Here is a 24,648-nt window from a genome sequence, read left to right on the forward strand (position 1 = left end):
GGAGGTTAGCATGATTTAGGGCGGAGGTTACGTGAGCGCAGTGCTGACGTATGATGGTACAAACTCGGCGCAGCTGATGAGTCGGGTATCTGTAACGATAAGCAGGATCTCGACGTGATACAATGCGCGAGCCCAGCATCACCATACGGGCTATGCTGGGATTACTGAATTGGGAAATATGTCCAGATCTGGATGTAACCAATTGATCATTGGCCAACCTTGTTCTAAGCTTAAATCAGGGAAACATTGAGGAAGGAGCACCTGCCAAGAACGTACCCGCGGGTAGGTCAATTGAACCATGATCTTCATTGTTTGATGGATGAAGCAATTTGAGGGTCCAAGGTGGCTTGGCTGTGGGGATAGAACTGGAATACCCCAGTGATCTGCCAACAAGGTTGGTGAATGTCATTTGCAGAGATTCAGGAAAGATTAAGCCAAGACAATACTGACAAAAGTTCTTTACTAAGAGGGCATTGTCGATGATCGTCACGGCAGGTTGATCGGGTTGCTGTCCGACGGTCGGATTAGAGCTCGGAAATACGGTTGGGTCTGTTGAGCCGATTGGTTACTACAAGATACTCTCGATAGGGTAGATAGACTAATTGACTCAAGCCTCTGACGGCTGTGAATTGGGGTAGTGACATCGATAACTACGCTGCCGAGCCCCATTGCCGAAAGCTTGACTTGAGATTTGAGTTAGAATTGCCGTTCCCAAAAGAAGGGATCTCGGAGACATCACTATCCGGAAGTCTGGAGATTGCCGTTTCAACCGCTCTGACGACTGAAGAATGACGTTGTCAAGGACTCCATTGATCTCCAAAATTCAACTGCTACAATTGGTAGAGAAGCTGGAAGAGAAACAGTAAAATTGGACCCATAGAGCTCGTATATCTGCCACTCACTGAACGTCGTAAGGGGATGATCTACAGCTTTGTTTCTGCTTTGAAATGCCCGAAAACTCGAGATATCTTAGCCTTAACAGTAAGCTAGATTACGTGATGAGCAGAGTAGATGTGTGGACATTTTCAAGTCCGGTAGACCAATTTTAATAATGACGAAGAACAGCGCTAAAACTGTTGAGACGTTAGATGATGTCAACGCGGAGGGCTGAGCTTTGTGGCTGAAAGCTTATCTATACTCAGAGTTAATCAGTACAAAAAGAGATGAGTTGAGAACTCTGTCACGAGATCACTGTACAAGAAGGATGAATAGGGATCGCTAGGATCAAGGCAATATTGAGAGCGCTACTCTCCCGGTTTCCGTGTAAGTTCCTGCTTGAATTACGACGAGGCTCGAATGCTGACGCCATCAATCCTCCATCGTGTAGTCATCACGAGGCAGAGATAGTAGAGTTGCACAGGATTACTCCGCTTGGACGCTTTACCTACGGACGAGTCGTCACATTACAATTGCTAGCGGAGATGATGAAATAAGCTCTGTTTTTGCTTTCGTCAGTGCGTGAAATCCAGATTTATGTGGCTCAATACAGCAGAGTTGACAGTCCAAATGCATTGTCACATGCTCAAATTCTGTCTGACAATGAAGCCAACTGTCATTGGATTCGATGTAATCTACCATCAATTCTAGAAACAAATCCCGATTATTCAAGGATGACGTGTGAGCTAGAACAATTTGAGACTGGTCACCGGTAGTTCGAGTTTCCGACGGCAATCAATTCTCCCGTTTCAAAATTCGGATGATTTCAGCTTCCGAGTGCCCTCTGATTGGTCAGACTTTCAAGCGACAGGCATTGAAACTTTGGCGGCCGACTTGACGTCGTAGCGAGTTTGATCTAATGAGACGTGGCTGTGTTGAAACGCAATTGAAGCATGTGATGAGACGAGAGTCTTGGAGTATTTATATAAGAGAGAAACATTCCCAAGAAACGGTAGTAGAGTAATTGCAAACACAATGGAACCGATTTCAAAGACTCAAAGAACTATTCACGATGACTCCAAGTCAATGGGCAGACGTTTCGTTGACTTGGCCAAGGTATGTACCCAATCAACAGCCATGATTCCCACTAACTGTTTAGTTTCTATCATCATTAAAAAGTGATTTGGATCTTGCAAATGTCACAGCTCCACCATTCTTTCTAGCACCATCTTCAGTTGTTGAGAATCCTGGAAGTTGGGCAAAGAAACCTTTACTTTTCACAGCACCAACAAAAGAACTCGATCCAGCGAAACGAAGCCTTTCAGTTTTGCAATTGTTCTTGGCAGGTCTTCGAAGTCAATTGTATGTTGCAGGCGCTCCAAATGTCAGCATCAAGAAACCTCTCAATGCTTTTCTTGGTGAACTCTTCCTTGCCTCTTGGAGTGAGGGAGACAGTGATACCAAATTGGTAGTTGAGCAGGTTAGCCATCATCCACCAATTACTGCGATGCATATTTCTGCAGATGGAATAAGAGCGGATGGTTACGGACGAGTTGAGATGACCTTTAATGGAAACATCAATATTCGACAAATGGGACACGCCGTGATACACCTCGACAAGTTTGATGAGGATTACCTGGTTCCTCTGACGGATGTCACTGTGCGAGGTTTCCTATCAGCTTGTCTTTACCCAGAGATCATCGGCACATATACAATCATCTCAAGCTCTGGATACGTCTCGGAAATTGACTTTTCTGGTGCTGGTCTATTCCGAGGCAAGAGAAATTGTTTCGAGGCGAGGGTGTATCACAAAGATGAGCCCAAGAAACATTGCTACAAGCTATCTGGAGTCTGGAGCGACGGATGGAAGATTACCGACAGCAAAGGAAAGTTGGTGGAAACATATACAGTCGACCCAGAAACATCTGCAGACATGCATATCGATCCAGTAGAAGAACAAGATCCACGAGAGTCAAGACGTGCATGGGGAGAAGTTATATCAGCTCTGGAGCAAGGGAATTACAGGGATGCATCTCACGCGAAGCATGAAGTTGAAGAGGCGCAAAGACAAAAGAGGAGAGAGGAGAAGTTACATGGAAAATCATGGGAGCCGTTGCTGTTTCGGAGTTTACCAGGTGATGAGCATCAAGCTTTTCATCAATTGGCCCAAGGGACAAAATGGAAGCTTCATGATCTTGAGACGAAAGGTGTTTGGAGGGTTGACGATGAGAGTTTGCAGAGGATGAGAAAGGAGGATGGGCAGATTACGATTTAATGAACATGCATAGCTATAGATAATTCCAGACGGGAAATAGATATCATTTAAATGCTTGAGTGTTTATTTTGATACAGGATTGTTTAACTGAACGGGTGGCGTTATGCTTTGCCTATGGACAAAATATAAACGGGATGACTCTAAGAGAGCTAAGTCCTGTTGTGTAACCGCGAGGGTTGTAACAAGAGAATCAGCGAGAGAACGAGATCAGGACCTTGACCTCTTCCGTACGGTTGAACCGCTCGTAATATTGAGGCGCATCCTCAATGTCAATCACCGCTGTCGTTATGAAACTCGTATTTGCGACGCCACTTGAGATTAGGTTGATGAGCTGTGGCGCGATCCGATAGGGCTGCACAATGCCAGCCTGCAGCCGAAGTGACTTGGTCCAGAAGCTTGTGGCGGGAAAAGTGATGTCAGCACTGAGCTGTGGATGGTCTCGAGCGGCTTGAGTGCCAGGTGTATAGGCATGTACGCCGACTTGGCCTAGTCCTCCTTCAAAACCGGTCACATTCACCATCTGTTGAACGATTATGGATGGTTCAAACGCGAGGCTGCTATTGAGAGCCTCCAGACCAACACAGTCCACAGCTCGCTTCACACCAGCAGGTTCAAGCTTCTGGATCTGGGTGACTGGGTCGGATTCCGCAAAGTTGATAGGTATCGCTCCGATGGACTTGGCGACGTTGAGACGTTCTTGGACATGGTCTACTGTGTAGACGCGAGAGGCGCCGCGTAGTAGGGCGCTGTATGTTGCCATCAGACCGACAGGACCTGCGCCAAAGACGGCCACTGAATCACCTGGTTCAAAGCCAGACCAGGTGATCGCTGCCCATCCTGTGGAAAAGATGTCTCCTGTCATCAGAAAACTCTGCTCCAGGGTTTCATTGGTCTCATTCCGGTGGATCGGAAGGCGGAATAGATTAGCATCGGCAGCCTTGACAATAGCATACTCCGCTAGATTCCGAGAAAATCAGCACTATTCTAACGTATTCAGTCAGGCGATGGGTTGTCCTACCTTGGAGTCCTGATACGCCGGGAGATTGCACCCCGCCTCCATAGGATATTGGAAACGTAGGCTGCATCTCCAGCTGTCCGTGGTGAAAATTGTCAGGAATGACAACGTAGTCTCCGACAGAGACGCTAGAAACGCCACTGCCGGTTTGTACAACATAGCCAATACCCTCATGTCCAAGAACATAAGGGTCCTGGTCCGGGGAGAATCCTCGATAGGCATAAAGATCTGACCCGCATATACCAGCGGTGGTCAACTTGACGATGGCGTCAGTTGGGGCCGCAAGCTTCGGAACCGCAACGTCCTGGACGGTAACGTTGTATAGGCCTGTCAACAGGAGAGCCCGCATAGTGGCGGGAAGAGTCAGGTTGGCGGAAACCATGGCGGTGTTGAATTCCAGTGGCGTCTTGCTGATGCGAATTGGGATGATGGAATGAGTGCAGAATCATAATTGTCAAGACCAGTCAGCGCTCTTATATGTTGAGTATTAACCTTGTTTCACGACTACAGAGGCTCATCTCGTCTATAGGTATAGCGACACGCGGTGTGCGGGAAAGGCGGCCGAAGACCCATATCCGGGACATCCGACCAAAGGAATCTCGGATGCGAGGAATATACCTGCGCTTCTGGGCGGACTTGGCTGAAAAGTCCACGAGTCTTTAGAGTTTCGGTCTCTTGACAAGTCCGCAAGGCCTGTGTATGGTCGTGAATGGTACTATGGCTCACAAAGTTTGGTTGGAATTGTGTCAATTCTAGCTACTTAGTCGGCCAAGTTAGAGCCACCTGCGATGTCCAAGAGACGAATATGATAGATAAATGAGCCTCAAAATAGTGCCTGCCACTAACTAAGAGCGGTATCGATAGTTCTCCATGTATGTTCGGCTAGATACTTCATTTGGTCCTGGCTCCAGACGGTCTTGTCCTTGATGACACTCCCATCGCTATTGATGTTGCTCCAGAAATACCCATCCTTCTCTCTTGCGCTTGTGACCTTGTCAAGATTATCTAGGAGAAGCTGAGCGCACGTCTCAGGCTTCACAGCGATCAAGGGGCCAACCATCTTGACTCCTGCTCTCATGTACCACGGCCAGGCTCTTGTAAGGCCAGTCAAGACTCCGCCCGGATACACGTGTGCATAATGTCGTCTGTCGCTCCCTTGCTGCACGGCGGCGTAATGTTGGACCATGATGTCGAGCATAGTCGCAGACTGCTGAGCAGCCGTGCTCATAGAGTAGCTTGTCTTGAGGTCCAGGTCGTTCCAGTTGATATGAGCCGGAGAACCTTCCTTGCCATTCAAGATGAACAGAACTTTTGCATCCCGTTTGAGAACTGGAGTCAGTTCACGGACAATGAGTTGCCGACTGTAATAGTGAAGCGCCATTTTGCGGTCGATCCCCTCGTTGGTCTCGTCACGGCCGGCAAAGTTGGAAGTTCCTTGCGACAGGACGAGTAAGTCAATAGGGCACCCTGCGAGCGTGTCTTTGAAGCTGTCTGCCCATTGCTTGATCCCACGCATAGACGTAGCTTCGATTGGTGAGAACTGAATGTTTGAGAGTAGGTTGGCAGGTTTGGTGCGACCGCAGACAGTGACGAGAGCTTGGGGGGAGGCTGCAGCGATGTGGTGGGCCATGGCCAGGCCGATTCCACTTGTTCCACCAACAATCAATGTTCTGAGTGCCATGTTGTCGATATTTGATAGTGTTGAGCAAGTGGTACAGACAGATGACCAAATTCGTAGCAATCAATGGGAACTTGGTTCAGCGACCGTGCTGGTGCTGAGAAATCTGGCGATATGGTTGTAGCAGTATCAGTACCCAGGGGGACATGTGCTAATAAAGCAATGGCGAATCAGACAGAAGGGACTCGAATTCGCTGAAAATCCCTGGACTCGGACGTAGTCCGCACTTTGTTGTCTAGTACGAAACGTGCGGCCGCATTGTCCGATCGGAATCCCCATGCCAAGACGAGAGTAGTCAGCGGTAGCTGCCTTCTCAATCAAAAGATGTCACAATGTAATCTTAGCCTCCCTGATAACTCGGAATGATTCATGCGATTGACATTGAGTTCCACTTTCAGTAAGGCTCAAAAAGCTTTGCTCAAGCTCCGACGACCAACGCGACAAACCGGGATGTAGCACGCTTATAGAGCCTTGGACCTTAGCAGCAACTGACAAGGGTTTCCGCAATAAAAAAGGTGAGAATAAAAATATTACTTATGTTTAATAGGCCTTCTATCTTATAAAGCACTTGTTATAGCCCTCTGACTTAGAACTTCAACACTCTTTGTCAGATTCTCTGCCATCTTGGACTGCTCACCGTCAGTGATGCGCACAATATCCTCCGCCGCACTATCGCACCACTCCCTGAATTCCTCCTTTCCGCGCTCAAAGTCGGCATCATTCATAGCCGCCAGCTGCTCCATCTGATTGATCCCCGGCCGGATGTATTTATTCGACACGAGGACGTACATGCTAGCCACGTCTGCGGTAGCCGAGAAGCGCCCCTGCAGTTCAAATGCGTTTCTCAATAAGTTCTGCTTGCTTCTCTCCCGGATCTTGTCAACGCTGTCTCCCTTGTCCAAGACCCGTTGAATCGGATTCAGAAAACTCTGCAAGTTCTCGCTAACAGTCGTGGTGATGACGGTTTGCACTCGGCTGAAGAATAATGCCATCTCCTCGACTTCCTTCTTTAGCTCTGTTAATCGACGCATGGACTCCTCGAGAATCTTCATAATCTGCTCCTGTTTCTCCCATTAGTATGCGCATTCAAGAAAGGACAAACAAAACATACTAGCTCAATCTTCTCGGAGCCCAGACGCTCAAGCTCGGCGTGAGTTTTTGCTAAATCGTGTTTAGCTTTGGTGAGGCTGTGATGACTGATGGAGAGCTTTTCGGCCTGTTTGTTCAACTCTTCCCAGAGCCTCGTCTCGTTTCCTCTGGCTTCGTCTAGTTGGGCCTGCGCCATCCGTCTCTGCATCTCACGACGCTCTGCTGCTTTGGCCATATAGGCCTGTCTTTCATTCCCAATACCCTCAACATGTTCCTTGCGGTGCTTGTTCTCTGCCGCGACCTCGCTGTCACTGGCGCCGAACAGATATCCCCATCCTTTGGCGAACGCACCCTTTTCTCCTACAATAAAAGTGTCAGCACATGATTGGCTACAGTTGCACGTAAGTTTCTACATACCGCGGCTTGGTGCTGGTCGATCTGGAACGAGCTCCCGCGCGTGCAGCATGTCGGCCCATGCGGATGGTTCCTCAATAGGTGCCCGATCAAGAAGCACATTCAGTCTTCGCTGCGCTTCTTCAACCTCTTTCCGTGCCATTTGCAGCAGCTTCTGCTGCTCTTGGATGGCCTTTTTGGCATCTTCTTCCTCCCTCTCTCTTGTGAGCCTCTCTGCATCTGCCTTTACAGCATCGACTGTGTTTTGAGTTCGTTTCTCTTCTGTCGCCGCTGACCGACTGTTAGCAATTAAACCATGGGACAGCAACTGTGCATGGACATACACCCCGCATCTTGCGAGCTCTTGAGAAGATGCATGATCACCCTCTCCCAGTACTCAAACTTTTTGGTGATAGCTTCGGCATCGGCCTTGAAGTTCTCAGCATTAGTTTCCAGTCTCTTCATAGCTCCAGGAAGATTATCCTGAGCGTCCTCCAGATCGCTCAGTAAATCGATGATATAAGCGATGGTGCCCTCAGGGGCGATCATGCTGCGGGCGACACTTTGGAGGTTGTTCATGCGTTTCTGCGCATCGAGGAAGGCCAGTCTACCGATGTCCGCACAATGCTGCAAGTTTGTACGAAAATACTCTGACCTTGATTTCCGTTCAGCCATTCATAGCTCAGTGCGGACGCAAGACAACTTACGGGAGCAGACCAATGATCTTCCCGGTCTCGTCCGTGACCGCCTTGTCCCTCACCTTGATGTTGGCAGCCTCTCGCACAGCCGCTGTTTTGAGACACAGAGCCATAATGGAGATGGCGTTGGGGGCGTGCGTGAGGGGCTTTGCCCATTCGTTGCTCATGAGTAGGTCACTTGCCTTGATGGTCTGAACGACATCTCGACATGACATTTGAAGGGCAAGAGCATAGTTAGCTCGCTGTTGGGCTTTGTGGTCGTAGTCGGATTGACCAACTCCGAAGGCTGACGGCTGACTAACGTCCTCCTGTTGAGACGGATAGTCTGCGCCGCTGGCCATTGTTCTTTGGCCTTGGTCAAAAGTCATTATGTGTGAATAAAGCGGTGACGGTTCCCAAGATGCCTTCCTCTGGAGGTTTGGGTTATTCATAATTTCCAGAGAGGGGCGATTCTGTCTTTTATCGTGAGGTGGTTCCTTGAACTGGATTGCGGCTCTTGGGAAAGGTAATTCGCCTTATTCACGGTTCGCTTACGCTCGAGCCTCCAGCATTCCATATCAGCCAAGGGCGATTCTAGACCCAGAGACTATCAGACCATCCATGCAAGCCATAACCTATATCACATACTGCACAGGAAATCAGATCAGCAGCCTGCACAAGGCTTCCACATCTAATATCTCGAGAGGAAGATACAGTGCCACAAATCATCACCACGACTGTGAGAGGCGGTTCCTGGCTGACGCGTTTGTTCCTCGTCTTCACAAAAAGTCTTAGTTTACTTTCCGTTTTGTAACCTTCACAGCCCCGACACATGCGAGTTGGCAGATGTAGCTAAACCAGAACAAGAAAATCACAGTGTCCGAGTCGTAACGGACTTTACAGGTGACATGCCGTCCACTTGTGCGTTCACTTCAAGTTGACGGCTGCAAGGGCGTTTTTGTATCAGTTGATTGGATAATACAAAACGCCTGTGCAGTAGCGTCAAAGTTATGATAATCCTCACCAGCATGTCTTAAACACTGCTGCATGGGCGTTTTGTATCATCCAATCAACTGCAGCACTCAACAAATTCGTAACTTGTATGTCTCGAGTCTCACCAAACCAAAACATCCTCTGTGTATGAACTGTGAAGCTGTTCACTACCATGATGTTTGTCCGTCTTGCATCGAGACTTAGTTAACGCCATACTCAGCCGCACCATGCAAGGCAGTCAATATATTGGCATGGCTGCATTTATACAGCCAATAAACACTTCACTCATTGACTGAGATCATGCGCGTTCGTGCCACAGCTGAAGCCTGACAATGTTGTAGCGGTCTCGAACCTGTGACGATCCGGTTGGTCTAGAAGCCACCAATGCTGAAATGAAGACACACGGTAGGCAGCTGAAACCTTGAACCTTATTAAACCAATGAGTTATTAGACCAACGGTAGCATCTGAATATCTATTGTGATACATATTGCATGTTAGACTGATTCATCAAGTCAGGCGCTTTTCCCTGTTGATTTACTCTCATATACAGCCCATTGCTACGTGGAATTTGTAGCGTAGCTGTTATTATTTGCTTTTCCACTACCCTAAGACTTCAAATTGCGACAATGGAGAGCCTCTCCAATAGCGTCTCCAAGATACAGAACTCACTTCAATCTGCTAGGGAGCGACTCAATGCCCTTGATGTCAGTTCAAAGAATAGCGTCGCTACCGAGGTCGCCGCTGTTCGTTCCTCTCTTCAGAAGAGTCTGATCCAAATTCAGCAAACCAAAGTACAGATGAGCTCATACCTCATATTGCTCGAAGATGCTGAAAATCCTGAAACAACCATTGACATTGCCCCTCAGATTTCTTGTCTGGGCAGATCTCTCAATGGCATTGTTGCTTCTCTAGGCCAAGCTCAGGCGTCAGCAGACAGCGCGCTGCAGTGCACCATGGACTGCACTTACCGCGTGATGGACGTCGAACGGGATGTTGAGGCCCAGGATGATCTGCTGGACGAATGCCAGTCGCAAGCAAAAGGACTCGCTAGCCAGGCGGAGAGCTCGCTGAGCTCCAGTGAAACAATCCTGGCGCAGACACAAACGAAGGCTAGGGCTAAGGAAGAGGAAATCCGCATCAAGACTAGCCAGGCGACTGAGAAGAGGACCAGAAAAGAACAGCTTGATCGTGAGATTTCGCAAAAGAATGGTCAAATTGCAGAGACACACAGACGACGTGAAAGCAAAAAGGAATCAGCAGGCGTAGGACTGGTACGTACAATAGCATTGGCAATCCAATCCTAGAGGTCTTTACTTAACTAAAGATAGTTATTGACCGGCATCGGCCTCATGGCTGCACCTTTCACTGCAGGGGCATCTCTCGGACTGGCAGCAGCTGGAGCTGGGTTTGCAGGGTGAGGAGACCCACTGCACAGATTATCAGACGTAGAGAGCTAATTAATTTGTATAGCTACAAGGGAATTCGTGTATCGGATCTGAAAGACGAGATTGTCGCCCTTCAATCCAACGTGTCCACCTTGAACAGCGAAATATCCCAAGACCAGCAAGCAATCGCGAACCTCGAGGCGGAGCAGCGCAACTTGCAAGTCCTAGTCTCGCGGTACCAGCGCGATATCTCATCACGTAGATCGACGCATCAACTCTACCAAAAGCAAATCTTGGAGGCTAACCAGGTAGAGAATGAGATCACAACGCTCAAGGGTGTCGCAGAAGCTACCATCTCCAACATCAATGATGTCAACTCCAAACTGCAAGATCTAAAAGAGTGCCTGGACGAATGCAGCTCCCTCATACAGGCTAAATCAGTTGACCTATCGACCTCAGCGTCTTCTGTTGATTGGATCATTGGCGCAGTTGGTAGATACACTACAATCTGGCGTGCAAATGAATTTGAAAGGCAGAAAAAGGTTATGCATCTGGTTGCTGAGGCGCTGGAGAGGATTGAACAGGAAGGCTTACTGCTACTATCAAGCCAGAAGATGGCGTTCCTAGATATAAAGCCTTGTGCTGCTGGATAATGGTGGAGGGTTACGAGAGAACTCATCTCAGATAGATTCAATTACGTGCTATATTCGAACTAAACTGGATAGCATGAAAATGTATACAGGAGACGGTAGCACACTATATCACCCGTCGCTGTAACGATGTTGCAGGAGGTTGATGCAACTACATGTACGGCTTCACCTGTGCCATCGTCCAATCCCAAAACTTGCTCCCGAGCTCTGGTTCAACAAAATCCTTTCGAATCTTCTCGACCTTGCCAAAGGGAGATACTATTTCAGTCAGTTGACGTTGTCTCTGGTGAAAGGCTAGCGGTTCTTACCCCATCCGCCGTTGTTTTCTTCGGTGATGGTATCACTCAGACCAGCAAAGAGCTCAGTATAGGCTCCATTGATGGGATCCGATGAGATGAGTTTCTAAGCGTACAAGTCAGCAGATATCGACGGGTTATGCGAGATAGTTGGGACGTACAAACATGGCGAGTTCCATCTTGGACATGTTCTGTTGAAGGTTGGTAACGAAATTACCAGGGTTAAGGGCCTGTAGCACGGTCAGAAGAATTTGGTCAGCGATAAGGTCATACTTACAAGACTGATGATGCCGGTACCCTTTGTTCTTCGCGCAAACTCCGCCGAGTGGATCACGCTGGCGGCTTTGCTGCGTGAGTACTTCATCCACGCGCCCTCCTCGCGGTGGTAGTCCATATTCGTCAGATCTACTGCTGGATTCGGTGCGGCGTCAGCGGCGCTGGAAGCGACCCATATGACGCGCACAGAGTTCTTGGGCGCTGATGCTGCGGCAGTTTCAAGCGCAGGACGAAGAAAAAGCGTAAGCAAGAAATGTGCAATGTTGTTTACACCATACTGGAGTTCGTAGCCCTGCTTTGTCTTGGAGCCTTCAGGTGGGATCATGACGCCTGCGTTATTCCACAGGACATCTAGGCGACTTTCCTTTTCCAAAAAGCGATCGGCCGCCTGTTTAATTGTTGCCAAGTCATCAAGCTCGATATGAAGAAAGTGAAGTTCACCAGTCGAGGACGGATGCGCTGATCTGATCTCCTGGATCACTTCATCGGTCTTTGATTGAGAGCGTGCAGCGAGGTAAACCTTGCCGTTATGTTGATACAATATATCAACAAGGAGCTTGCCTAGACCACCTGACGCGCCGGTGACGAGGAAGACCTGTTTATTGGAATCAGTGTTTGCTGAGGGAATGACATGGGGCGACTGTACTTTGCCCTTCTGATCGGGTAGATTCTTCTCTGTGAGGGGTGGCTTGTTGGGTACCACTGTGCTACAGCGCATTCCAAAGTTCAAACTCATTTCGGCGGCAGATATAACAGATGGCGATGTTTACAGTGTCAGGGTCGAGATGCTGGGGACATGTTTGTCAGAGCTGGTGGACAGCTGGTTCAAATACATTTGCATTCATTGCGGGCCATGTGATTCCCGAGCTGAAGTGACGTTCTCGGTCTAGTGGTCTAACCACTTCAAGACTGAGTTCAAGGTTTAAGTCTCGAGCCTTGGACGCGGCACTGGGGCCGTCGATCACGATCCACTGATTACGGCTAGTGCCAGCGGGGATGCGGCCGCACATGGGTTCCCTGAGCTTAACCCAGAGCATGCATGACGCAAGGCTTAAAAGCTTTATCTTTTGCTAAAACGGCCTTTCTACCTTTTTTCAGAAAGAAACAGAAGTGCCTTCACATTAGGAGACAACAAGCATAGGCTGCCTTTGGCAGCTACCATTAGCCATTAACAACTTTTTAACAACGTTTAACGGTTTTTTGCACCTCTGGAGTTTATAGGCATGTGGGACTCTTCGGAATGTGTTTATTAGCGCAATGATTAAGAGCATATTACAGTTCAAACTTTAGTCTGACAAAACTATGGACATCGCATTACCAGTACCCTCAAGGGAGCTTCTCTCCCTCAAGTTCCTTCTCCGTCCAGTCCCACAATTTAGCAGCAAGCGCACTGTCATTCGTATGCGGCTTACCCAGCCCTGTTCGACCAATAGGCTCATAGTACGTGCCCGAGACGACATTCTTGGACGTCGAGGCCCACAGCTGGTTCAGGGTGCCTGTAGGAACGTCTACACCGATGAACATGGTTGTTACTTTCCACGCTAGGCGCATAATCCAGCTGTTGTTGCTCATGGTATTGGCCAAGTTGGTGGTCACCAAACCGGGCTGAAGCGAGGCAGTCGTGAGTTGGGGATAGCGCCTGGCGAGTTCCTTGGCGTACAGAGCATTGGCGAGCTTGCTCTGTCCATAGCGTGTAATGGTGCCCATCTCCAGAGCCTGGGACTTGAGAGTGTCGAACTTTATGCCCTCGGGAGGTGCATACTGGTGGGCAGATGAAGCAAGGACGGTAACACGCACATCGGCGCCCTTGTCAGCAGTCCGGAGGAGGGTTGGAAGGAGGAGCTTGGTCAGGAGTGCGTGTCCCATGTGATTGGTGCCGAACTGTATCTCGTACCCGTCGTCGGTTGTTCCAGGAGGCACGGACATGATGCCTCCGTTGAGCAAGAGGATATCAAGACGATCAGATTGCTGCGTAAAGACCTTGGCTGCTTCGCGAATTGACGCAAAGGAAGCGAGATCTATCTTGACGAACTTGATGGGCGCATTGGGAACCTGCGCCCTGATATCGTTGATGGCTTCCTTGGCCTTTGATTCGGAGCGGGCTCCAAGCCAGATCTCCTTGGGATCATGTTTGGCAAACTGAAGAACTGACTCCTTTCCAAGACCGCTGTTTCCGCCGGTCACCAGAATGACCTTGTCCTTCAACGAAGGGATGTCGGTGTCGGGGTTGAACTTGACGCTCTTGCTTCCTGCGGAACCCATTGTAAGGGGCGTGGCGTGACGCGTGATTGACGAAATATCCAAAGCTAGTATAGAAAAGATGATGACGGTGAATTGATAAACTGAATGATTTGTTAAAGTACTTGAGATGCAATATTTTCACGAATGATAAAACTTAAGAATGCTGCATTTGAGATAATTTATGGTCGGCATTGTCGATGCTTAAGTACTCCAGCTTTGTTTCCAGGCATTTCATTGCGACGAGCACGGCTTTTACGGTGTTGATTGAACGCAAGCCCGCCAATACTCCGCCAAAGTCCGCACTAAAGTCGCAGCGCAGCAACGTCCTCTATGCTGTGACACTGGACCGTGATGGGTATGGTACGACAGCGGCCGCAATATCCGCATTGCGTGGTGGACCAAGTGCCGAGACTGTGAATGTCCTGGAATGGTTTAGCGGTGTTCATGCCCCTCAGTGTTAGATATGCACAGACAAAATGGATTGAGTATAGTCAAAATTTGGACCAGAATGTGGCGATGATATTCGTTTTCTGCCTGATTCTCTGATCAGTTTGTTAGAGCAGGGTTGGTTAATTCCCAGAAGAGCCAATCTTAGTCGCCACCCTGTTATTATAGGGCACATTGAGGGCCTTCAATTGTCAATATTGTTCAGGTTACAACGCAGGTTGCGGCTGAGGTGAATCGCGGCCGCACCGACCGCACCGACCGCACCCTGAGTTGGTGGCTTGGTGCGGCATTGACTACATTAAATCTGTGTCATATTGTAAGTTTTGACCACCCGCCTCGGAATTATCAGAAAAGATGCAAAAGAGGGTAAGCCGTCCTTCGCCTCGTGGTCAGATAACGATGTGATGAGTCTGCGCAGGTGGAAGCATGTTGGTTTATAGCGATCAAACTCATACTGAGAAAGACCTAGAGACAAGTCGACCTCATGCCACTGGGAGGGTTATTTGTAACACAATTTCTAACAGACCATGCAACACTTACCTTTCAAATTGCCATGTAGTCACCGGCATCAGGCTTGGGTAGTGGTTGATTGAGTGGAGCCCAGTCCATCTCAATTTTGAGTCGTAACGCATCGAAGCGTGAGCGTGCCAAACGATCCGCTGGAATGAACCGAATCACCGTTACTCCATCATTGTAGCTTATATTCGGGAAGATGTTCTATGGATGTTAGTCATAAAACACCAAATGAAAAGAGACAAACCTCTGCCACCTTGCTCCCAGGTTCTGGCTCTGGACAGGTCGACAGATAACCCATAGTCTGTAAGCTTCGGAGAAAGGCCTTTGCCGAAGGGCTCTTCATAGATCAGATGTTGGATGGTTTGATGTCGCGATGAGCCATATGAACTGAGTCGTGAAGGTACGCAACCGCACTTGAAAGTCCAGGGAACTGACCCCAAAGGGATTCAAGACTTCAGTTTCGAAGGGAAAGTGGTACATAAGAATCGCGGAAGAGACGTTTAAGTTCGAAAGAGCCAGTGGGAACACGAAATTAAAGTATTGTGTCGCACCCAACTCGGATCTGAAGACAGAGAGGGTCTCTATCAGATGAGGGTGATTGAAGCTTTTGAGACGTTAAAGGACTCATTCTCGGTCCAGAATTGCTCAGCACTTGTGGATTCATGTAGACGCTTGACCGCACACTGCAACGTTAGATACAACGACGTCGCTGTAAGGACGGCATACCTTTCGGACAACATCTTTTGAGCTGGAACGATGTCCACTTAATGATAGGCGAGTCTCTACCCCGAATACCTTGGAGTCTCGCCGCTCGCGACTGCAGTTGGATACAAGCCTTGCAAGGCTCTTCCCCCTTCGTCCGTTGTAACGTTCTCAACAACGATCAAGACTTGATCCGGCGTCGCATATGCTTCAGGATCTAACGGAGGAGCAACCTGTGTCCCTGAATCGAACAACGGAATTTGACTTGTATGAGGAACATCAGGCTCTTCAGTCAAAGGGTTGAGGAAGATTGGCCTGGGGATGATCTTTTTCACCAGGCCCTGCTTTGGCAATAGGCTGTCGCTTCTTAGTAGAGGCGCGTACGGCTGAGACACACTGCAGCTGACAATCACTGATGAGGCAATATGAGTGGCCCATCACTCTGCACGAATAACTAAGGATGGTAAGAATTGGGCGCTTGCTCATCCTGGCGTTCAAAGGATCAACCTGGGACTTGCGCTTTGACGCGTCACTAACGTGAGTTATTTAGTTGAATCCACATCCTTGACTGAAAGATGTCAATTATATCAATGAATGGAACAAAGACAAATCGTTATAGTAGTATCATATTTAATACATAAGAATTGGAGTACCCAATGGCAGAACTGGGTACACTTGCTAGAAAGACAATGCAAACTCTGGCCTAAAAAGACAAGAAAAACGGAATAGGAGTAATAGAAGATTAGATTGAATGCTAGACTTTTAACGTACGGGCGAAGCAATGAAACGTGGACATTCACCGACAAACGGAATACTGATTCAATAGATAAGTGCAATTTACTAACTCATATCCAGCACATTCTGGCGCCCTGAACTCATTTCCATAACATCTGAATCACCCAATCTCAAACAAGCTTGAGGTTGCCAACAGAATAACCACACATCTGATCAGGAGACTTGCTACGAACTCCCCCAGGTCCAGTACCTTCAATCTTGGACCAATCAATCTTGAGCCAAGGCTTCTCACCAAAGTCCATAGCATTGGGCTCCCAGTTCAGAAGGGGATTGGCTCCAGAGTCCTTCTCAACTTGGAGAGCCTGCTTCCAAGGTTGGACCTTGGTTGGCTGGGGACAGACGACATGAGAGTCCCAAGAGCTTTCCCGCGTCATGGGAGTATCCTCATACCGTTTCTTGTCTGCGTCGGTAGAGCGGCCGCGAGACCTTGAACGACTTCTCTCGGGTTCCATTGTAGTGTCTATGAATTGTTAGTAAGAGGTCTTGAGAGCTCGATGAGTTATTACTCGTTGAATTGTAGTTATTGTATTTGCGATTGAGTGTTGGGAGCTGAGTGAACAATTCGATTCAAATGTCGACCAGCCCAGTCTTTTATCATTCAAGCAGAGCCTCAAGATCTGAGTATCCAATCAAATCTGAACAAGATATCACAGACTCTAGGAAATCTTATCAGTAACTGATTGGTTACTTCGCAGTGAGCCCGCCCATTACACTGTGATGGTGCTGATGTCGTCCAACCAGATTGACGTCCCACGCCGAGATAATCCTGCATTTGACTGTGCAGTAGTCTCTGCATGGAATTGATCATGAGATCCTTTTAGACCAATGATAAAGCCCAACCCCGCTTCAGATGAGGCTCTGAGGATGATCAGTTAAAATCTGCCAATCAACTAGACAAGATCACAGCCTGATTTGTGACTTGAAGACTTCGGTCCCGAGATGTCTGAGGGACGGTTATCTACGTTTCAGATGTAAATAAGCAATCACATAATGCGGAGATCGCGGCATTCCCATCTGAGAGGTGCAGCTTTCACATGGGCGACAATCGACCGAGAGACCGGTCATTGATACAGATAGGTATTCATAATTATTTCAAGCCAATGCTCCATGGACTGCCAGACTTGGTGAGTCTACGAGTGCTGCCTATCCGATCACATACGCCCTAAGCTCAATACTCTCCCGTATCTCCTCCGCAACAGCAGGGTCTTCATCAAAGAACGAAGTATGCGGCGTATCTATAACCATCAGTACATATCTCAAACGAGGCTCGGCACTTACACATAGCAACATCCTCACTCCTCGCCAAAGAATCCATCGTTTTGATCAACCAAACCTCCTCATCAGATTGGTCACTGACATAATACCATTTCTGACCCTGTGAGTAAGAGAAAAGGAGATTCTCACTCACAACGTGGGGGTAAACTAAATCGCTGCGATGACCGTTTTTTTCATCACATGTGCGGTAATCGCAGAGTGTGAGGGGATATTGACGGACTGGTTTGAGGGGTTTCCAGACACTGGGCTGTTAGAGCGGTTTGTTTTGGGAGGTAGACTTACTTTATTATTCTGAAGCGTTGGGAAAGAATTGACGAAGCTTGGGAGCCAAAGTCGTGTTTGATCTTGGCGATTGTTCCTTCGTAGGTTTGGTCTGATCGTCAATGAACCATCTGAAATGGGATGGGATCCGTACCATTGTGAGCTACTTTGCTTGGTCTACCTATGTACCCTTTTTCATCTTCAGGTGCAGAGCCTCGCGGTTGACTCTGACGTACCTAGTCACATTAGCCCTGTCCAGAACAAGCCGTGAAGACATACAATATGATCAAACACACAAACTTTGACATGGCTCCCAAGAACATCTTTCATAAATTTGACCACGGCAGGATACCCTTCTTCTTGAAATGATGGTCCAAGATCAGAGAATTGATGCTTCCATTTTACTAACTGGAACCCATTCTTGTCGAGTGTAAAGTCGGATTCATGGCCTCTGATATCAGAGATTTGAACTCGTGCACTTGTGTTGATCACGTTTGTATTGGCGATTTTTGTCTGTGTGAAGGGAATATTGGAGTAGAATGGCTTTTCAGTTGCCCATTTTGGATCTGAGGCGTCGAAGAATTGGAGTGTCGCTGATTTGGTTGGCAGGGAGAGTGAGTCCTGTTTCTCAGGCTCAGTGTCGGCGTGTGAGTTGGAGGCCATCTGAGGCATTGTAGCTTGATCTCAATTACACTCTCATTTACACTGCAAGTCGAACAAAACGCTGATGAATTTATCGTCAAGACAACCCTTCACACAGCCAAGTCAAGAGCCTTACCCGTCTCACCCCGCACATGCACGTAAGCAGCCAGCCTGCTTGAACCATCCACTACATCCCTGTCTGTTGGTGGTCTCATATCATTTTATTCACGCATCTCTGTCTAATGAGAGCCATGCCCAGAACACCACCATAAAATGAGGCCCGAAAGCCACTCGCGATTCACGCACTGTCTTCTGCATCCCACTCGCCTCTTCGCCCCGACATCACTGAAGCATCGGCGGAGCTTTTCTCGGACCGAAAGTACCCTCCCATGCGTTCATGAACTTCAATATCTTGGCTTCTTGGTTCTTTGCTGCGAGAACGGCGAGTCCAAAAGGTCTTCCGTTGAAGTCCAGGTATCCGAGTGGAACATTTCCAACGGGGTATCCTAAATTGTCAGTGTTGTTCATGAATTCTGGACAAACCTACCGCTTCCACTTGCAAATGCCTTGATAGCTGTGTCGCTTGATCCGACAATCACATCAACACCGTATTCCTTGAAGATGTAATCTAGTCCATTGTCGCGCGTAACCTTTCGCAGGTGAGACAGGTTCTTTTCGTAGTCTTCGGACGACAGATCCAATTCTTCGGCGTCGATCAAGAGTCCCTGGTCATCGTAGCCTGAAAGGTTAGCGGGATCATCTGTAGAGATGAGCACATACCAGGAGGCATTTCGAGATCGCCATGCGCCTTGTTGAACTGAATAAGATCTTTGAGAGAATGGATCTTGGAGTTTTCCGCCGACTCGAGATATTTGTTCAGATCGTGCTTGAAATCGGCCACTTCTTCGTCAGTACCCAATGAAATTGGTGGAGACTGACTTACTCATGATGACTCCCTCACTGTCCTTCCCGTCGAGCATGAAAGACTCGGAAGGGAGTGAAAGAGGAACGTCCCCAACATACTTCTTGGCAAGTCCCTCCATCTTGTCGTACGCAGCTTGAATCTCGGCGTGCTAAAGGTCAGCCAGATAGTCATGAATCCAGCGATAACTCACCATCTGCTTTGTCGCACTCTCAACAGGTTTAAGATAATCCTCCCCTGGCCACCATTTCTTGAAATCAACAGTCGCAATTGACAAATCATCCCAAGATCCTCCCAGAGTCGCAAACTCCTCAGTCCCTGAGATCACATCGAGTAAAGCGGCGAGATCGTGTGGTGTTTTGGCCATGGGTCCAGCAGAGTCCATCGTATGACTGATTGGAATGATTCCAGACTGGGAAACTCGCCCGATTGACGGTTTGATCGTGTACAAAGCTGCTCGGGATGCTGGAGATACAAGGGATCCGTCTGTTTCGGTGCCGATGGAGAGGGGAGCGTAACCTGCGGACACTGCGACTGCTGAACCCGTTGATGAGCCGGAGGGGTTCTGAATTGTTAGTCTGGGATGCGGTGAGTGAAGATTACTCACGCTGTGACCGTTGTTGCTGTCCTCAGGATCGATACCACCGCGAACGTAGGCGGATTGACATTGACCACCTTTGCCGGACCAACCACTTGGCAGGGCGTTGCTTCTATGAAGAGTGAGTCGGGCTCCATTCGATGTCTTCAGACGTACCGGTAGTATGCCCATTCCTGGTGAGTAGTCAGTTAGCATGGTCAATCTCAGACTGGAGGACTCACACTCAGATTCGCTTTGCCGATGATGATGAGTCCGGCTTGGATCAGCTTGTCAACGAGATCGGCATTCGAGGTCGGCGTCATGCCATGCAGAGCCCAAGATCCACAAGTCGTTTCCATTCCCAGCTCAGGAACCGTCGCGATGTTGTCCTGATCGTGTCAGTCCTGCGTTACACCAACAATGATCATCATACCTTGATCACAATCGGGATCCCATGCAAACGCCCCCGAATCTTGCCCTCCTTTCGCTCTTTATCAAGCACCTCCGCTCTTTGTCGTAATTGATCCCTCGAAACCATGCTCAACATCGCATGAAGGTACTTGTCATGCTTCTGAATCATCTCAAGACTCTTCTCCACCAAGTCAACACTCGTGAAATGCCCATTCGTCAATCCGGATGCGAGAGTCTTGGCGTCAACGGTGAGGAGATCAGGCAGAGTGCGACTCTGCGAGAAAAAGGGCGCCATTTGACGGAGATTCGCCCAGGTAAACATGATGTAGAGTGAAAACGCAAAGAGCGAAATGAAGGCGATGAAATGTAGCCGACGTAGAGCCATGCCTCGCATTTGGTGATGAGGAGAAGCGTTTTATAAGGGTGCAGTGCAGCCTGATGCAATTAACCGATTCCACGTGATTGTCAGTGTAACCCGGAGTGATGGACAGCGAAATTGATCAAGGATTTATTGTTCAAATGGACCTTTTGCCTTTAAAGTCTCAAAGTCTGGGGGACATTGGAGACTCATAAATTCTTCCAAGTCTTCAATCAGAATGCTTTGGGGGCCATTTAATGAGCTCTCCAGTAATCGCTCTTGGACTGGTCTGTCACCAAAATCTGACAGATATCGATTTAAGCAGAATGACTCGACTGAACAAGGCTCTGTGCCGTCTTTAAATGAGCTGAATGAACCAGCTTGTGCTTCTGTTGATGTCATGATGCTCTAAATGGTCAGTATGTTCTTGATCTCACGGCGACTCTCATACTCACGTAGTTGTAATCTTGTACATAGGTTTACGAACAGATAAAACGTCAATGTGCATCATCTCAATCTCACCTGAACAGACCCAACTTTAATAACTTTAACAAAAAGGCTCATCAAAGTCTGCCGATTTCCCAATCCAGTAACATAGCCTTACATTTCACTCAATAATATGTTTGGCCCTCATCTCATCTTGGTTTTCTCATGACACTTCGCCAGGCTGACCCATGCATCAACTGAGATTATCTGTCTACTGAGCATTGTCACCGATTTCCCAAAAGGGAAGACATCAGGCAGCTGAAGGATGACAAGGGTAAGCGATCGCCCTGTTTCACATATGCACATCACCAGAGTCTTGACGCCCGACGAGCCTCATGTTTTACTAATTACCCCAAACTAATGCGGTCGTAGTTAATCCCTCTTCATCACCAGGCATAATCATAGGTTCAGCACCAATGACTTTAAACCCAACAGACGTATACAGTTTAATCCCCATTGGACTCCCAAATACTGTAGCAACAAATCCCTCGCGCTCTGCCTTTTCCATTCCATATCTACAGAGAGCAGCTCCGCAGCCTCTTCTGCGATAATCTCGATGTGTCGCGAGATTAACGAGATGCAGTTGCTTGCTACCGTATTGACTGAAATGCATGTCATAAACTTCTTCTACGCGCGACGCGAAATATCGCACGTGAGGGAGGTTCGCATCACGACGTTCGTTGTCGCCCAAAACACCAGGTTTGACTGGGTTGTTAGCTAGGATGTGAGAATTGAGGCTGACATACCTGGTTTGACACCAGTGAGACCAGAAACATCCCAGATCCCCAGGGCGACAATCTTTTGCCCAGCCTCCATGACAAGAATGTCATAGCTTTCAGGCTGTTTCAAAAACCCCTCATATTCGAGTCTGGTCCACTTCCACTGATCTTCAGGGTATTCATGTCGATATGGGAATCGGTAATCTCGTTCTGGATCATCAGGGAATGCTTCAATAGCAAGTTTTGTAATGCCGTCCAAGTCATCAATCGTAGCTTGTCGCATACAAAGTTCGTCGTCGATTGTTCTCTCCATGGTTGTTGTAATTCCCACTGTGGCTGGTTGATTCGTCTTTAATGGTGGTTGTCCTCTTCTTACCCTCTCAAAAGAGTAATCGGTAGGCAAGACTGCAGATCTTTGCCTTTTATGGTAGTCGGTAGAAGCATCGTTTGACAAGTCACGTCAGCTCGGGATCCATGCCTGATATGGAAATCGGTAGAGGCCCTGAATATTTAGCCTCCTACCCCACAACTTTATTTCGTGGATCTTTTGTACCGATTACTGAATTAAGCACAATGATTGAGAACGGTAAGGTCCTTTTGTTCGTGTTTGACTTTACTAACGATGATAGTGGACTGGTTTGAAGTGATTGGGAATCTGGAGGAGGATTTGTTTGATGATGACGCATGGCTGTCGGAGCTTTTACGCGAAGAGCCGAAGGATGGTGTCAACATTGCAGTGGAAGCTGTGGAAGGTGTTTCGGTGCCCGTTTCTGCCGAAGAGTTGACATTGGATCCGTCACTGTTGACTCTCCCGACTTATACCAACTACCCTCGGAGTTACACTCAAACTTTCGAACCTCATGATCTTCCGATGGACCACGTCTTTCCAGACTTGACTCTGCAGCAACAGAGTGTCTCTACAGAAGATGAGATACGATTCACGCCGAGCACCAACTCGATTCTGACTCCTGGGTCAAGTGCGCATTCTCAGAGTCCCCCGAGGACAGTGAATCAGAGTCGGAAACGCAAACCGCGACCAGACCGATCAGATGTTTTGACTACAGATCTTGTAAGTGGCATGAGTCAGTGCTGTTCAGACTAACAATCCAGGCCCCCAGAACGGAATACAAACTTGACCAGGGCGGTAACCTTCAGGGTGTATTCACTGTTTCTGGACTCAATACTAGGGTTAGAGGTCCATTCACCGAAGAAGCTCGAAAGGCTACTGCAATGGCAAGAAAGAGGGGTGTTTGTGAAAAGTGTCGCGGGATGAAAGTTCGAGTAAGTCCCCGGACCATCAAATGATTCAACTAACAGGGTAGTGTGAAATGCCAGAGAATCCATACGAGCCATGTGCCAGATGCTCAAGACTGACGATTCTGAAACGTCCATGCATCAGAGTCAATCTTCACGAGCTTCCGTTGCACCGACTGGGTAAGTCCCTCTACCAGTTATTGATCAAGCTGACCTTTAGGTTCTACACGCGACAACAAACTCTACGATTGGCTTTCTATCAAGGATCTCATGAACTCAAATTTGAACATCGACCTCGATCGACATACAATCAAGTTGACCCAAGGATTTGGCTCTGAAGTGGAAGTCACTGTGTCAAAGTTCCAGCCTTTACCTGGTGACAAGACTTCATACCCTTGGAGAGACTCTGCAGGAAACCAGCGAATGCTTGAGCTGCCGCACTACTACATCGCAGACATGGATAGTCATCAGAGGGTCATTGACGAGTACAATCAGAAGTCGTATCTGGTGTATATTCAGCGGCTTCTCAAAGGGAAGAGTCCTTTGATGATTTGGACGCTTCAAGAAGCGATTCGATTCTCGGAAACTCACAAGGTATGTGTCTTTGACCGAGGTGATCCTTCTAACAATTGCAGAGCTCCCTTGTCAAAGACAGTCTACGACTCTGGGCTGGAAGTCGTCTCACCGAACTGCCGTGGATGATATGCGGCGAACATACACTCGGTCAGATTCCAGTTCAGGATCTCGAATGTCCCCGCACAGGTACAATACCGATTCCTCCGATCATGGACACGCAAATGGACCATCTTGTCATCAAAAACATCATGACTCCACTGCGCCAACGGATCCTCGAAGGTCTGCAAGCAAAGATCATGGAGAAGAAGCGCGAGAATTGGTACGAGATTTATCTCACAACCTTTGTACTTCTCAGCAACATGGAGCGCCAGTTTGCACAGGTTTTGTACATCATCGACTGGTATGGAATGGAGGTAAGTAGTCTGCGACTCTGGTAATCACGCTGACTTTGCAGAGCCGATTCGGGACAAGGGGAAACTCCTCCGTCAGCGAATCATTCATTCACTCGTGCAAAACGCTACTGGCATTCTTTCACTATGCTGGTGGAAGTCATAAACCACTTGCTCTTGATTGGAAAGGTCCAAAGGCGCCTATTGGGATCATGACGCAGCAGCAGGCTGAGTATTTGGATAAAACTCAGAAGCAGATTGACCGCGAAGGTGAGTTGGCTGATGGTTCGAGGACATGGCTAATACTTTGTAGGCGAGAATTTGACGGGCTTAAAGACAGGGTCGATTTATGAGAAGGATATGTACTGGTGTCATCAATTGTTGCTGGGGGATTGCAAGGTGGATGAGCAGAATGATAGGGAGATTGATGAACTCAAGGAGGAGGACTACATTTTTCACTGAGAGTTTGCGTG

General features: G+C 48.2%; 12 protein-coding genes across 12 annotated transcripts; 3 read left to right on the top strand and 9 right to left on the bottom strand.

Moving 5' to 3' along the window:
• Positions 1-1,812: 1,812 nt before the first annotated feature.
• BKA55DRAFT_585762 (uncharacterized protein) lies at positions 1,813-3,285 on the top strand. The gene is made up of 2 exons (XM_046194495.1): positions 1,813-1,992; positions 2,036-3,285. The coding sequence occupies exons 1-2, from the start codon at positions 1,912-1,914 to the stop codon at positions 3,149-3,151; spliced, it is 1,197 nt and encodes a 398-aa protein (XP_046041652.1). The 5' UTR covers positions 1,813-1,911; the 3' UTR covers positions 3,152-3,285.
• Positions 3,270-4,548, bottom strand: BKA55DRAFT_656899 (uncharacterized protein; the record flags this gene model as incomplete). The annotated part of the gene is made up of 2 exons (XM_046197469.1): positions 3,270-4,108; positions 4,170-4,548. The coding sequence occupies 2 exons, from the start codon at positions 4,546-4,548 to the stop codon at positions 3,342-3,344; spliced, it is 1,146 nt and encodes a 381-aa protein (XP_046041653.1). The 3' UTR covers positions 3,270-3,341.
• Positions 4,549-5,007: 459 nt separating this feature from the next.
• Positions 5,008-5,847, bottom strand: BKA55DRAFT_529068 (uncharacterized protein; the record flags this gene model as incomplete). Its single annotated transcript, XM_046189046.1, has 1 exon — positions 5,008-5,847. The coding sequence occupies one exon, from the start codon at positions 5,845-5,847 to the stop codon at positions 5,008-5,010; it is 840 nt and encodes a 279-aa protein (XP_046041654.1).
• A 554-nt stretch (positions 5,848-6,401) lies between these two features.
• BKA55DRAFT_546720 (uncharacterized protein) lies at positions 6,402-8,392 on the bottom strand (the record flags this gene model as incomplete). The annotated part of the gene is made up of 5 exons (XM_046190949.1): positions 6,402-6,905; positions 6,956-7,293; positions 7,351-7,617; positions 7,671-7,981; positions 8,034-8,392. The coding sequence occupies 5 exons, from the start codon at positions 8,390-8,392 to the stop codon at positions 6,402-6,404; spliced, it is 1,779 nt and encodes a 592-aa protein (XP_046041655.1).
• A 1,231-nt stretch (positions 8,393-9,623) lies between these two features.
• On the top strand, positions 9,624-11,035 carry BKA55DRAFT_546721 (uncharacterized protein; the record flags this gene model as incomplete). Its single annotated transcript, XM_046190950.1, has 3 exons — positions 9,624-10,268; positions 10,326-10,411; positions 10,468-11,035. 3 exons carry the CDS (start codon positions 9,624-9,626, stop codon positions 11,033-11,035), a joined length of 1,299 nt encoding a protein of 432 aa, XP_046041656.1.
• Positions 11,036-11,060: 25 nt separating this feature from the next.
• BKA55DRAFT_585768 (uncharacterized protein) lies at positions 11,061-12,516 on the bottom strand. Its single transcript, XM_046194496.1, has 5 exons — positions 12,251-12,516; positions 11,606-12,199; positions 11,490-11,558; positions 11,341-11,434; positions 11,061-11,290 (listed from the first exon to the last, which is right to left on the bottom strand). The coding sequence occupies exons 1-5, from the start codon at positions 12,338-12,340 to the stop codon at positions 11,184-11,186; spliced, it is 954 nt and encodes a 317-aa protein (XP_046041657.1). The 5' UTR covers positions 12,341-12,516; the 3' UTR covers positions 11,061-11,183.
• Positions 12,517-12,930: 414 nt separating this feature from the next.
• BKA55DRAFT_546723 (uncharacterized protein) lies at positions 12,931-13,866 on the bottom strand (the record flags this gene model as incomplete). Its single annotated transcript, XM_046190951.1, has 1 exon — positions 12,931-13,866. The coding sequence occupies one exon, from the start codon at positions 13,864-13,866 to the stop codon at positions 12,931-12,933; it is 936 nt and encodes a 311-aa protein (XP_046041658.1).
• Positions 13,867-14,835: 969 nt separating this feature from the next.
• BKA55DRAFT_698017 (uncharacterized protein) lies at positions 14,836-15,106 on the bottom strand (the record flags this gene model as incomplete). Its single annotated transcript, XM_046200471.1, has 2 exons — positions 14,836-15,009; positions 15,053-15,106. The coding sequence occupies 2 exons, from the start codon at positions 15,104-15,106 to the stop codon at positions 14,836-14,838; spliced, it is 228 nt and encodes a 75-aa protein (XP_046041659.1).
• Positions 15,107-16,108: 1,002 nt separating this feature from the next.
• On the bottom strand, positions 16,109-18,513 carry BKA55DRAFT_719910 (uncharacterized protein; the record flags this gene model as incomplete). Its single annotated transcript, XM_046200981.1, has 5 exons — positions 16,109-16,765; positions 17,060-17,163; positions 17,465-17,540; positions 17,584-17,680; positions 18,121-18,513. 5 exons carry the CDS (start codon positions 18,511-18,513, stop codon positions 16,416-16,418), a joined length of 1,020 nt encoding a protein of 339 aa, XP_046041660.1. The 3' UTR covers positions 16,109-16,415.
• Positions 18,514-18,825: 312 nt separating this feature from the next.
• Positions 18,826-20,715, bottom strand: BKA55DRAFT_698019 (amidase signature domain-containing protein; the record flags this gene model as incomplete). The annotated part of the gene is made up of 9 exons (XM_046200472.1): positions 18,826-18,989; positions 19,031-19,222; positions 19,264-19,383; positions 19,427-19,556; positions 19,599-19,970; positions 20,013-20,115; positions 20,160-20,176; positions 20,225-20,371; positions 20,416-20,715. The coding sequence occupies 9 exons, from the start codon at positions 20,713-20,715 to the stop codon at positions 18,826-18,828; spliced, it is 1,545 nt and encodes a 514-aa protein (XP_046041661.1).
• Positions 20,716-21,580: 865 nt separating this feature from the next.
• Positions 21,581-22,269, bottom strand: BKA55DRAFT_698020 (acyl-CoA N-acyltransferase; the record flags this gene model as incomplete). The annotated part of the gene is made up of 2 exons (XM_046200473.1): positions 21,581-21,942; positions 21,984-22,269. 2 exons carry the CDS (start codon positions 22,267-22,269, stop codon positions 21,581-21,583), a joined length of 648 nt encoding a protein of 215 aa, XP_046041662.1.
• A 260-nt stretch (positions 22,270-22,529) lies between these two features.
• Positions 22,530-24,637, top strand: BKA55DRAFT_599953 (uncharacterized protein; the record flags this gene model as incomplete). The annotated part of the gene is made up of 8 exons (XM_046196458.1): positions 22,530-22,542; positions 22,586-23,025; positions 23,067-23,237; positions 23,317-23,356; positions 23,431-23,804; positions 23,846-24,199; positions 24,241-24,445; positions 24,489-24,637. 8 exons carry the CDS (start codon positions 22,530-22,532, stop codon positions 24,635-24,637), a joined length of 1,746 nt encoding a protein of 581 aa, XP_046041663.1.
• Between the last annotated feature and the right edge of the window lie 11 nt (positions 24,638-24,648).

The sequence above is a fragment of the Fusarium redolens genome, assembly GCF_020744475.1.
Source record: "Fusarium redolens strain MPI-CAGE-AT-0023 chromosome Unknown BKA55scaffold_31, whole genome shotgun sequence".
NCBI lineage: Eukaryota > Fungi > Ascomycota > Sordariomycetes > Hypocreales > Nectriaceae > Fusarium > Fusarium redolens.

Excerpts from the sequence above, each read along its gene's own strand:
- BKA55DRAFT_585762 (XM_046194495.1), top strand. The coding sequence starts at position 1,912 with ATGGAACCGATTTCAAAGACTCAAAGAACTATTCACGATGACTCCAAG. Across the intron at positions 1,993-2,035 it reads GTTTCGTTGACTTGGCCAAG|TTTCTATCATCATTAAAAAG; the intron begins GTATGTACCCAA and ends CTAACTGTTTAG.
- BKA55DRAFT_585768 (XM_046194496.1), bottom strand. The coding sequence starts at position 12,340 with ATGAGTTTGAACTTTGGAATGCGCTGTAGCACAGTGGTACCCAACAAG. Across the intron at positions 11,559-11,605 it reads GTACCGGCATCATCAGTCTT|GCCCTTAACCCTGGTAATTT; the intron begins GTAAGTATGACC and ends ACCGTGCTACAG. Across the intron at positions 11,291-11,340 it reads AGAAAACAACGGCGGATGGG|TATCTCCCTTTGGCAAGGTC; the intron begins GTAAGAACCGCT and ends TGACTGAAATAG.